General features: G+C 39.6%; 1 protein-coding gene across 3 annotated transcripts in view; it reads left to right on the top strand.

The window, feature by feature from the left end:
• Window positions 1-13,663, top strand: part of LOC119916298 (disintegrin and metalloproteinase domain-containing protein 12-like) — a 73,833-nt gene that overhangs the window by 32,075 nt on the left and 28,095 nt on the right. For all 3 annotated transcript variants that reach the window (XR_005447087.1, XR_005447086.1, XM_038736264.1), the window contains exons 4-6: window positions 2,552-2,630; window positions 8,006-8,082; window positions 11,499-11,685. Coding sequence is in view for 1 of the 3 variants with exons in the window: in XM_038736264.1 (XP_038592192.1) it covers window positions 2,552-2,630; window positions 8,006-8,082; window positions 11,499-11,685 (343 nt within the window). In the remaining 2 variants the exon portion in view is untranslated. The remainder of the gene's footprint in view (window positions 1-2,551; window positions 2,631-8,005; window positions 8,083-11,498; window positions 11,686-13,663) is intronic.

Genomic DNA, 13,663 nt, shown 5'->3' with positions numbered 1-13,663 from the left:
CGCCTCTGTGACAACTTAGCAACTTCCTGACAAAAAACGCTTAAAGGTCCATATCTTTATATACAGGAGACCTACTTTTACACACCTAGGAATAAGCACTTACTAACATCATGTTGATTAAATCTTCACACCAAGTCTTTCAGTGGTTGGCTAGTCCCAAGCAGTGATTGAGAAATCTGAGATTGCTATTACTTTAACCTCAGAGAGTCACTTTATAGTGTTATTCCCATCTGTAACTAAAAATGACTTCTTCGCTATTTTCCTGTCAACATAATCTCTCCATTCCCATTTGTATCACCTCATATATGTCAATTTGCTCATTGCTTGCTATTGTCTAGGCATGCACCAAAATGAAAATTCTTAGCCGAAACCGAATATAATGAAAAACTTTCCCGAACACCGAACAAGTTTTTTCACATTTTTTTCCATTTATTTTGCCAATTCTTTTAACCATTTTATAAAATAAATAGTCAAAATGTGCTTTTTACTCAGTGTTTCCCACAGGATTTGGAGAGACTATGGTGAGTGGGTCCGAGGCCTGAGAGGGTCCGGTAAAGTAAATTACATGTGTCCATTTACTTTTAATGGACACATGTGTACAGTTCTCTGTTTTTTTTCAATGATGGTATCCAGAATGACATTGTGCACTTGTACCTCATACTTGCTGTCAGCATCTGATATGGTTGTGTCATCACATAACTCGCCTGGCATCCTTTTTGTCTTCTTTGGTCTCCGGTTTGGCAGCACGTATTCCACCTCTGCGTCTGTCTCACACACATGCTTTTTGCTGCCTTTACCCCCTTAAAATCCCTTGCATATTTTTTCATATTCTCTTGTGTGCTCGTGACAAAGCGATGGGCCGTGAGCAAATCCATTCCACTCGTTTGCAAATACTTGGAAAGTGGAGTTGTTTGTTGGAAGATGCGTAAAAACGTCTGGGCAGTGAATGGTTTTGTATTTCAGCAGAGCCTCTGCATAAATAAGCATTGGCCTTCGAACGCACCGTCGGCTTCATGTTATCTTTCTCGCTCAGGGCCTTGAGTGTAACAACAAGATCAATGTAAAGACATCCTTCTGGATCCCCAAATTTCCCAAACACCTTTCTAAGCGCAGCGTCTTTGGCCCACCATCGGGTTTCGCCAATTGATGACAGCCTCCTGTGCCGCATATCTTTGCTCACATCCTCCCATGCATTCATCCTTTTGATATAAATCTCGCAGGAAAACAGCGATGTCATTTAACAAAGAAAAAAGTGATGCACTCGATAGAACGCAACCAGTAGTGTCCATTATTACTAAATTCAGTACATGGCCATAACACCATATGTGTACCTGCGCAGGTGAATGAGCTGACAATAGCGCTGAAAATCCTCGGTATTCCCCTTGCATGTTAGCAGCTCTGTCCGTGTGGAATTACCCACACATTCAGCTATATTAAGTTCCATTTTCTCCAGGACACATTTAAGCAAATCAACAAAACCCTGTCCTGTAGACGACTCGCAGTTGACAAGTGCAGTCATTCTCTCTTGTGTCTTCACATCCGTCACATAGCGAATTATCACTGAACACTGGTCTTTGGCTGTTATGTCTTGTGTTGTATCGATTTGAATCGAATACATGCCTGCCTCTTTAACCTCAGCAGCAACGTTTTCTTTAATGAGACATCCAATAGCTTCTATGACCGTGTTTACGGTTGTCTTGGATAGGAGAGTGACCAATGATCCCCTGCTCGTTGCTCCGGAGTTGTGCAGCCTCTTACTGTTTTCAATACACGAACTGACATGCGTTTGCAGGCATATATCATTATATATATATAATTTGCTCAACAAGAGAACAAGTTCTAACAATAACATCATCACCTACTTCTGTAAAGTTAGCTTGTGCAGTTCCTCCATCCAACTCTTCAGCAACATAGTCAGCCACCACCTCATGGCTACTACTGTTCCTTGTCGGGGAGATAGCAGCAGTCTGCTGCTCGTGCTCGAGGCTCCCAACAGTGGGTGTAACATTGCTAGAACTACTGCTAGCGCTTGATAAAAGTAACTGGCTAATGTCAGCTTTCTGTGCCTGGCTGACACTGACAATGTTAGCACTATTTTGAGCTGACTGTGGTGGGAAAAACATTTTTATCTTGGGACATTTTTCAGCATGGGCCTCAAGACATTTGCGTTTTTTGTCCCTTATTTTTTCTGCACCACCCTTTACTTTCACGAAGTTTGTCTTTTTGTCCATTTTACCTGCAGATCGGCTACTGAAATGCTAGCAAGATTTGTTTTACTCTTTCCCCGCTTTTTTATGTTGCGTGCTCTTGACATGGAGCATGTACATGACGTATCACATGGAATGATTTTTTTTCTTGAAATCCACAGCTGCTCAATTCCATTTAAGCTCTCCTAAAGCAGGGTTAAGTTTTAAATTACATCACACTGTTTATCTTCCATGCAAGTCTGGCAGTGGTGGAATGGCTTTAGACATTGCGATTTATTTATTTCTAGGATGAAGCCCCTTTGGGTCACTTCTGAAAATTTGTTGTCTTTGTTTGTCCTTTCTAGGGGGCTGTTTGCAAGTAATTATACAGAAACTCATTACCTGGAAGATGGCAGTGCGGTCACAGGCTCTCACAACTTCACGGTAAGTTTTAAACAACCTTTTATTTTCTTTTATTAAGGCTAACACAATAAACAATTGTAAATTTCTTCTACCCACCCAGCAGCTATACTGAGTGTTGGCATTTTATGGAATGCTTCTTCTTGTCAGGTTCTGCTTCATTGGGCTCATTTTAGGGTCAGTGAGGAAGTAAAGAAAAGTTGATGTTGCATTTAGATGCAATTTTAAACCACCTGAAATTGGGTAGTCTTGTGCATAAAGAAGCCTGTGTAGGTGAGTGGGCACATTTTCGTACTCTGCCAGCAGATTCATATTTGATGAAATAAAAGGCAGACAGAGGTCAGAGACCAGACTCAGTTTTAGGAAACAGCTCAAGTCTTTCATAATGGATAAACTTCAGACCATCCCAAAAAATTGTTTGTTATGCAGGTCTTCAAGAAAATATTGAATTAGTGAACATCTAAGTGCACTTAAAAAGTAACACTGTGAAATCTTTAGCACCTATCATTGCATTTATGAGCCTTAAATTGAGATTTTATTTAATGTCTTTCTAAATCAGATTGTCGCTAACTTTACTCCAAATCAAAGTTTTGCATAGAGTAGTTTATAGTTTTTGACCACAGCTCCAACAGGGTACGATGTCAGCTTTTTTACTAAATAGAATTTATAATAATAATAATTATTTACAAATGTATCCTCTGGTTTTCCAGTGATTTATAGTCATAAATTATACTTAATGAATTGTATTTTTTCCAACCATTCAAGTTTCTTCCAATTTACTGCGATTTGCTTCAGTTTTGTGATAAATATTTCTCATTTCATTAAGCTCAGTTGGATTTTTCTCAGGAAAATGTGTTTTTCTGTCAAATACAGTGAGTCCTTTAAAAGATCTATCTTATAAATATCCCTTTATTGAAGGATATTTATTTTCAGTTTCAGAAACGGCAAGACAATTAGGAAACTACATGTACGGTATACTGTAATGAATTAATATGAATATGTTGCAGGAGCATCTGGAACAATTTCTATGCCTCAAAACTTCCACCTGCTTGCCTGATTTTAGTAATTTGATGATCTGCTGTGTGGAAAGCAATTACACGTTAAATTTTTGCATTGCATTATAATAGACAGCCTGTGAGGTCTGTGTACACAATGCCTGGCCTACATATGCTGAAATCCACAAAGGAGATTAATGTAATTCAATGCTGTCCAACCCACACATTAAAATGAACAGTATTTTCCACATGAGACTGCTGTGAGACCAGAGCTGGACCATCACTGGCTAGGCTCGGCCAGCTCAACAGAATCTCTGCGATTCCAAAGCATAAAGACAATGAAGGCGTTGCAGAGGGTCGGCTCTGGGTGGACTCTGAGAGTCCACAAGTTAGATAGCTAGCACAGGGCATGAATAGATGATTAGATGGATGGATAATTGGTAATAATTGGGTGTAGGACTGCAACTAACAATTGTTTCCATTATCGAGATGTATTGATCAATCATCAAGTCTACAAAATGTTTGAGAATTATGAAATGCCCTAGATGAGGCCTTCAGATTGCGTGTTTTGTTCGATCAACAGCCCAACATATTCAGATTGTGTGAAACGAAAGAAAGCAGCAAATCCTTACATTTGAGAGGCTTGAACCAGCAAATATTTGCTCTCTGTCTTACCAGCTTGGGAAAGCTAACAGAGATTTTTCAACTGCCAACCCTTCTCTCATCCTCTCTCATGACCACAGCTCTTCATGGGAGGGTCTTTTTACTGGATACCGCCAAATCTAGTGAGACTGATCCGTAGTTAATTTATTTGTCCTGCCGGCAGGGAGGAGACTGATATAGTGATCTGGGCAAGGGATCTAGCAGGTTCAGTTGTATGTCAAAGGCAAGGTACTGCTGGGAGTGACTTCAGCGTGAGTCAGCCCTCCTTTGGTTCCCTCCTGTCTGTTTTACATCCTCTCCCTTTCTCACTAAATCTTAAGTCCACATACAATACAATAAATCCGCGCCATGTGCTGTAACAAAAGCCATCGACTGGGAGTATGAATCACTAGCATGGATATTAAAGCGTTAACTTGTAATAATAAATGCATAGTTCTGATAAACAATGTAATGTTCACACCCAGGTTTGCCTCCTACAATAATCTGGGTATTAGTTATTAATCTTCCTTATTCCAGATATGAAGGTGTAAGCACTTTCCTTTCAATTTCTTTCTGCAGAAACCTTAGAAACAAAGTCTATTCATATCCCTTATATCGATGTATCACCGTCATGATCTCATCAAAGAAACATGAGGTGGTAGAATTAACTCAGAGCACTAAATCCTACCCTGCTCCTCCCAATAACAGTAAAATTTCATATTTCATGTAATGGGCTGTCCTTTCTTTGCACCTTTTTACCCCGCTATAATGGATAGTTCTCTTTCGGTATAGCTCTAGGTAGAGATATGGAAAGTGGCCAAACAGGCGAAGGCTTTCCAGGCTTTGGGTCCACTTCTTGAATGTCCTCCTAATAAGATATTGTTGTTCTGCAGTAGGGTTGGGTTCTGATGGCTAAATACATTTTTTATCCCTGTCTCCAAAATATTACATCCATATGCTAAAATACATTTTGGAAGAAACAAGAGCAGCACGGATTATGTTTACTGGTACCATTTTTTTTCCACACCAATTTGCTTGCAAAATTAACTAATTGCAATTACTAGTATTTAAACATAATTTACTTGGAGACAGGGTTTCCATTTCGGACCAGGTTCAAAGTTATTTTGTATACTATAAACAAATGTCTTATCAAATCTTTTATCTACTCTCTCAACAGCAAAGAATAAAGCGTCCAGGTATTTATTTAACTAAATAAGGATGTAATATGTCTAACAAAACTGTATGTAAGAAAAGTCTAACATCAGAACAACCTTTCAAAACAACATATCACTGTATAAAGTCATTGCGGCAAAGGTATTTGCAAACAAATGCCCAATTACACACCCAGCAGACATGGCATATTGGCATTCCTTTGGAGTTATGTTTCTAGCAATCCAATGAATGTAAGTCATGTAATCACCCTTCTTCTAGCTCTGTTTTGGACTGTTTGGTATGCTGCTTAACACTAGAACCGCCAGGGTTCATTGTATACATATAACCGCCTTAGTGGGTAAAATTTACCCAGTATAAAAATGCAGTGATTTTGTGATTGTTTCTGCTACACGTTGCTCCAACACACTTTGGGAAACATTCAGCACCTTGGCTGTGCTTTTCCTATAAACACTATCCCCATATTTTAGGCATTTACAGAATGTTTATTCTATTTTATTCATTGTCTTCAACGTGCAGGTCGATCGCTTGCGCTGCGCATCTGTGAAGGGCAAGTTCACACGCGGTGGCTCTTTTGATGTCATCCACTCACCGCTGTTTTAGATGTTATAACCTAGTTATATTCTAAACACAGCTTGAACTTAAATGTAGCATACAATTTACAAAAACGACTGACTGTTGTAGTGTTTTATAGACGGTAATAATAATAGCCTCATAATGTCGGCTAGTTCTTACTGTTCTGCTTGTTTTTTCGGACTCCATCGGGCATCCAGAGAGTAGGCTAACACATAGCTACAAATGTTTGAAAGTCCAAATAAAAGTAGGCTATTTATTTGAAAAAAACGATTATTATCGATTCCAAAATTTATAGTAGATTTTTACCCAACGGAAAAATGTATAATGATTACTAAAGAATAGCCTACATCGCATTGGAAAATTTATAGCCGATCAAAAATCACATGAGGGAGCCGCACTTGAAGGGACCGCAGAACATACCGAAAAAACTAGGCTACTGCAGCATTAGTTTTGATGATCATGTAGCCTACACAAACGGTATAAGCAGCAGCTTTTATGCATGTTTACTTCATACAAGTGGATCGCTGTCAGATAATGACCCGTCAGATGCAGAATCAACCTAGGACACAATGCCTGTAGCTAGTGGAAAAGGCATTGCCAGTGGCAACAGAATGTTTATCTAAACCCGCAACATGAACAGCGCTAAAATGAAATGCATTCTCTATAGGGGTAAATTTTACCCGCTAGCGCTTATAGGTATAAATGCCCATTTTTTTAAACCTGGCTTTATCTTGACATTTCTTAACAATAGGGAGTGCTACATAACACACTTTTAGGAAAAGTCTAAAACTGGGGGACTTGAATAGGCTATTACATTGAAACAAAAATACATACAATCAAAAAACAGCCATGGGTAAATTTCACCAGCTAATCAATTGCCTTTTTGCTGAAAACAGCTGCTGTTTTGCTGCTTCTTCGGCTGGAAACCACACTGGTGAGAGGGGCAACGCTGAACAGAAAAACGGCAGAGTTGTGGGACATAAAACCAGAAAGTTAACACACAGAGTTTGGGCATAATTCCTTCGGGGTTTATCACTATAAGCTATACGCTTTCACATTAAATAGTCATTTGGTCCATTGTTAACGTAAAATAAAAATTGGTGCAGCTTTAAATATTAAATTATTTATTAAATTTTACTCTAAATTACTGAAGACTAAACCTAAATTCATTTAATGAGGGATTTCCTAAGGTTTCAGATTCAATACTAGATCCAGGTTTAAGAAAATGCTATTGCCCCCCAACCTTGTTTGTGAGGTAAGACTAAGAGACAATATTTTTCAATTCTGTTTATCTAGCTCATGTCAGAAGTGCGAATATCATTAATTGGATTATCTGTATTATTGCAGAATAACTGAGAAGAAGTGCTGTGATGCAGGGCTAAGCAAGGGTCTCCTTTAACACCAGAAACTCATTCAGAAGCTGAACATGCAAAATCAGCAGGCTTTAGGTTAGCCACCTTGAAGAAGGCCGGACATTGAAATTTACTGCCTGTACTCTATATTTAGAGTTAGTCAAAGAGGGGTGGAAAACTCCCATTTCCTTGTTTTCCAGAACAGGGTGGCAAGAAGGGCTGTTGGTCAGACCTCACCTGAGCAAGGCTGTTTAACTGTAGCAGAAGGGCTGTTTTCAATCTAAACCAGACACTTCCTCCCCACCTTCTTGCTGCCAGGCCTGATTCAATAAACATGCGCTTTATTTACTCCCTGCTGCAACTTGACAGGTTGTCCATGAAAGTACCTGGGAACGCAGCAGCAAGCAAAACTTGTGCTGGTAAATGTGAAACTCTGCACAGGTTTCAGCCATCATCAGCCTGTGTTGATGAGTGGGAATGGCTCTTGCAAACCCTGCAAAAGACTATTCTCCCAGAGTTAATTTGCTCATATTTCACAGTTATCAGCTGGGACTGGTGTTGTTGAATTGTGCTTAAACCTAAAGACTTGTTTTGTTTCACGCTGGTCCCATTCTTCCTGTCTTGAATATTAAATACTTAAGCCTTTTTGTTTGTGCTCCCTCAGGCAAACTGCTACTACCACGGTGAGGTGGAGGGTCATGTCAACTCGGACGTCAGCCTCAGTACCTGTGCTGGTGTTAAGTAAGTGTATCAAAATATTCTTTCATTTTTGTCATGACATTACCACAGGTCTCTGTGATAAACATCCGAAGTAGCCGGAAATTAACTACTGCAGGGAGAAGGGATGGGGATCGATACCCGGTTCTAGAAGGACCCGGTTTCAAACTTTCTCAAAACCCGAAAATCAATAAGGTGATATTGCTATTGAGACTAGCGGGTCCTTGCAATGTAATGTCATGTATCGAGCATCAAATCTGGTTTAACTTGAAACACGATGAATAAAAAAACTAATGTTTATTTATTGATGGCACCGAAATGTGGTATTAAACAGGCTTGCGGGTCGTGCGCATGCGCAGAACCGCTAAATAGCACATCTCGATAGGTAGCATAAATCGACAGAACACCGGGACAGTTTATTAATATTAAATTGTTAATTTATCAATACACCTGTGTGTAGGTTCAACCTGTAGAAAGGGTTAATTTAAACTGCTCTGTCCTCAGTCTCTTATCCTGTATGTTTTATACAAGCACAGCTAACGTTCGCTTGGCATTAGCCAAATGTTATGAACAAGCTAAATACGCTGAACAAAATTTTAAATGCAACACTTTTGTTTTTTTCCCCATTCATCATGAGCTGAACTCAAAGATCTAAGACTTTCTCTATGTACACAAAAGGCCTATTTCTCTCAAATATTGTTCATTGGTCCGGAAACCAGTCACTATCTGGTATGACCACCATTTGCTTCACACAGTGCAACACATCTCCTTCGCATAGAGTTGATCAGGTTGTTGATTGTGGCCTGTGGAACGTTGGTCCACTCCTCTTCAGTGGCTGTGCGTAGTTGCGGTTAGGTCGAGACCCCGATGAGGACGAAGAGCATGCAGATGAGCTTCCTTGAGAGGGTTCCTGACAATTTGTGCAGAAGTTCTTTGGTTATGAAAATCGATTGTTGCAGCAGCTGTCCGCGTGGCTGGTCTCAGACGATCTTGGAAGTGAAGATGCTGGATGTGGAGGTCCTGGGCTGGTGTGGTTATGCAAGGTCTGCCGTTGTGAGGCCGGTTTTATGTACTGCCAAATTCTTTGAAATACCTTTGGAGACTTATGGTAGAGAAATTAACCTTCAATTCACGGGCAACAGCTCTGGTGGACATTCCTGCAGTCAGCATGCCAATTGCACGCTCCCTCAAAACTTGTGACATCTGTGGCATTGTGCTGTGTGATGGAACTGCACATTTTCAAATGGCCTTTTATTGTGGCCAGCCTAAAGCACACCTGTGCAATACCCATGCTGTCTGATCAGCATCTTGATATGCCACACCTGTGAGGGGGATGGATTATCTCGGCAAAGGAGAAGTGCTCACTAACACAGATTTTGAAAGATGTATGAACAATATTTGAGAGGAATAGGCCTTTTGTGTACAAAGAGAAAGTCTTAGATCTTTGTCAGCACATAACTGACAGTTAACGTTAATTACAGATGCACCTAGCTAAGCAAGCTTGCTAGCTCCACACGCGGCCGTTAGCTCCACCACCTCGTCAAAATATGGTCCCGTTTTTTGCCGCTGGTTGCAAAAAATCTAAATTGCGGAGCCCTATCGGCCAAACTTGAGGCTTCAAAATGGCAGTCCACAAACCAACGGGTGACGTCACGATGACTACGTCCACTTCTTATATACAGTCTATATTCCAAACACTAGCTACCCTCCAGGCAGTCAACGGACATGAATTGTTGTGATGTAGAGACAGTGCTCAGTTACAACTTTATGGATGAAAGATACATTTGGTACAAATTAATAACTCACCACTCTGAAACTCTTGCTTCAGTCTATGTTGCTAAGCTGGTAAGGGGATAGCTGAACCACAGCTGTGTTTACCTGTTTCTCACGACCTGCCCTTCTCTGCTTCTGATTGGCTAGTAGTCCTTAACTAGGTACTATGCATGTGCAGCTCCCAACAAAGATCTTGTAGAGGAAAGATGCATCACTCCATAGCTAAAATAAAGCGTTCAACACACAGGATGAAAAGAGGAGCTGCAACAATGTGCAGTGAGACAAAAAATATGGTGTTTTTTGAAAATGAAACCATGTAAACCTGTTCTGATACAACCCCTAAATATGATTTTGAACCTGAAAATGAGCATAATATGACCCCTTTAAGTTTCAAATGAGGTTTCACTGTAGAAAAGTTCAGACAATTGCCATTGTCTCACTGTTCACATAGCTGAAAAGAAGTCTCATAGGGCAAGAAACACTAGCATTCAGAAAATCACAAGGTTTTAAACAGTCCCAGCATAGCCACATTTATTTGGACTTGCCATCATACTTAGTTTGGACAGAGTTTTTCCTGTAAAAGGAGTGATTATTACCAACATGTTTGGTGCACAGTTTTCGTTTTATCTCCAAATAAAGTGGTATAGATAATGTGGTTAAACTGCTGGCTTTTTTACAACCTCACTGAACAATTATTTTGGTGAGCACAATGTTATCAAAACAATTACTATTGTCACCAAAACTACAACAAATCAGACACATGTTGTAATAAATAGGGATTCTTCTCTTAAGTCTACAGTCTACGACTCTGAGGAATTACAACAGAACTTTACTGCATTATTAAGCTGATATGGCACCCTGTATATACTGTTGAAAAGCAGTAAACTTACATTTTGTAAGGCTTTATACAAATGAGGAGTTCCAGTGTTGGAAACACTCTGTTTGCAGATGTCAAACAGGAGTAATGATTGCAGTAATATCATTGGAAACCATCAGGAATGTTTTTACAAACCAGCCAAAAGTCTACACCCTCCGCCAAGTGATTCTCCTGATTGAGAAGCCCTTGCTGTTGACCTGGGTCTTAATATATATGTAGTTATTCATTTCAGTTTTTCTGCAACTGGTCTGCACAACGACAGATGTACTGAACTTTTTTGACAGAGAGCTACACATTGCTTTGCTCACCGAGATAAATTGATCTTGGTTTGGGTTGGCAGTGTTCAGGCTTTCTGGGGGGGTTAGTATGAGTTCTTGAGAATATTGTGCAAGGACTGTGAGAATCTCACAGTTTGTCCAGACTCACTGGATGAGGATGTCACTTTAAATCACAGAGGTCCCTGTTAAAACATGAGAAATGTTAAGAAAGAGGAAACAAAGGCCACATCTATGCAAAAACAAATGCGATTCTTTAAGCAGAATGTCTTCCACTTGATCATGAAGTGCTAATTCAAGTGGTAGGGACTATTATTACACAGCATCATATTGACTGATCATCTTTTCAGGTTATGTTAGGATGTCAGCCAAATCAAGATTAACATTCTAGTTTCTTTGCTGCATATCTGATATGTTTCAGTGCAATGCAGTATTTGAATAATAAACAGAATATGACGTGGCACCTTGTCTAACCTCTGAGAGATCTTTCCGTGCACTTCTTCCTCTCTCTGCAGGGGTTTTATATCTTTTGAAGGCAAATCCTATGTACTGGAACCATCTTCTGATCACTCTGATGGGACTCACTGGATCTACAGAGCCGAACACCTCAATTTTGCTCCTGGCACCTGTGGCCATGATTTCAACATATCCTATCCCACTGAACATGCAGACAGAGGCCCGTTCCAGACTTTCAGCACAAGGGTAAAGAACTGTCTGCATTTTATCTTCAGCAACAAGTTAACATTTTTTCTGTCTTTGTTTTTTGAAGTATATTAGTCTTTGTTGAGAGTAGAGAGAAAACACTTTTGTTTTTGCCCCCATTCACCATGAGCTGAACTCAAAGATCTAAGACTTTCTGTATGTACACAAAAGGCATATTTCTCTCATATATTGTTCACACATCTGTCAAAATCTGTGTTAGTGAAAATTTTATTTTAAAGGCCTTCACTGTATTTAGTTCAGCCACCTCACTAGGTATTCAATAGGTTAAACTGATCAAACCTGTTTCACTATAGACACTGGAAATCGATGAACCACTTTAAACCCTTTAGTGAGTATAATCAATAAAGCATTTTATGAACATTATTCATAGCTATATATTTATTTATAGGTCTGACGTTGACATTCAAGTTGAAATCAAATAAGAGATAAAAATCAATATAAAACATCACCAAGTCAATAAATAAATAAATAACAAAAATAGGCATCACACACTAAAAGCCTTGCTTGCCATAAAGTCTCCTTTGGTTTTCAGCCTAGACCTTGGAGTGGTTAGCAACAGCCTACCAGAGGATCCCAGTCTGCATCCTGGCTCATAGGGGTGAAAAGAGAGACATAGGAATGCGACCAGCCCATGCCTGGCCTTAAAAGTAATTAAAATTATTTTAGTCCCTAAAAGAAACAGGCAGCCAGTGCAAGGATGCTAAAACTGGAGTGATAGTGCAGCATTTTGAACTTATTGTAGGCGGTTGATTAATTTCTGCCTGAGACAGGTATGGTATTGTAAGTGCCCTGTTATGTATTTGAGAAGCTACTACTTGTTGAATTATTCAGTCATTCCTTCCATCTGATCTAACAGTGTCCATTAGTTCTCTGGGGTGTGTGTAGAGCGGGGGTTGATAAATGCCTGTGGAAAGTACATTGGCTGTTAAGTGACAACATTTGCTCTGAAAGCGAGATCAGCTGCTAGCTTGTACACCATCCCTTCATCAGGACCCATCCATCCAGAATTAAACAGATTGCTTTTTAGAAACCACACCCTAACCCTAACCGTACACAACTTCTGAGCAGAGGGATAAATTATAAGGGCCATGGTCCCAGGGAGTCTCTATCCTCAAAGAAGATTGAGCTTTAAAGATGATGAGTGCTGGTAAGTGGAAAACATAGATTCCAGTGATCTCTATCTGACTTGTAAGGGATGGCAAGAGTGGACGAACATGGCTGATATATCAGGTCAATACAAAGAGACACAGAGATGGGTGGTGTAAAAGATGAAACAGATGTTCAAGGACGCAAAGGGAGGGTATGCACACATATCGTTAGTGTGATGCTGCATAAATGTGAGGGACTTTCCATTTTCTTAAAACTGTTTTTAATTGTTTAATCATTTCATTAAGGGTACATTGAGATTGAGTGTATTTTCGGGGAGCAGGCCAAACATGTGGCTGCGCTGGCTAAAACGTCCAGTACTTTCACATTGTTAGTTTTTATTTATTCATGCAGTATTAGTGTTTTTCTGATGTTTTACTGTACTGTTTGATTCCTGTTGACAATTATAGTGCTGGTTTCAGTGGTAAGCATTGTCTTGTGTTATGAGGGCTGCAAAGATTCTGCACAAGTGAAGAAATCCTGACAACAGCACAATGCAGAAGTTCCTGACTGACAGAAACAGAGGAAGAAAGAGATAAAATAAGGAGAGAAAACCTCATATTGATTTATACCAGTGTGGAAATTATGGTTTAATTCTTCTGCATAAGTGTTTTTTTCTCCATGTACTTTATGTAATATTTTTTATCAGATCACAATATCCGCTTTCATTTGTTTAAAATAAAATGTCCCTATCCCTTCTAAAACAACAAGAGATATCAGGGGTAGAAGGGAAAACATCTCTACTAAGTGAAGACAGATGAGGTTTCTAAGGGAGGTGGTCAAACATGGTAATCCCACAGGTTATTAAAAT

The sequence above is a fragment of the Micropterus salmoides genome, unplaced genomic scaffold (genome assembly GCF_014851395.1).
Source record: "Micropterus salmoides isolate LMB-PRFRI ecotype aquatic unplaced genomic scaffold, ASM1485139v1 Ms_hic_scaffold_21, whole genome shotgun sequence".
Taxonomy (NCBI): Eukaryota; Metazoa; Chordata; class Actinopteri; order Centrarchiformes; family Centrarchidae; genus Micropterus; species Micropterus salmoides.
Note: the sequence above shows the minus strand (reverse complement) of the source record. Positions and strands in the feature narration are given on the sequence as shown.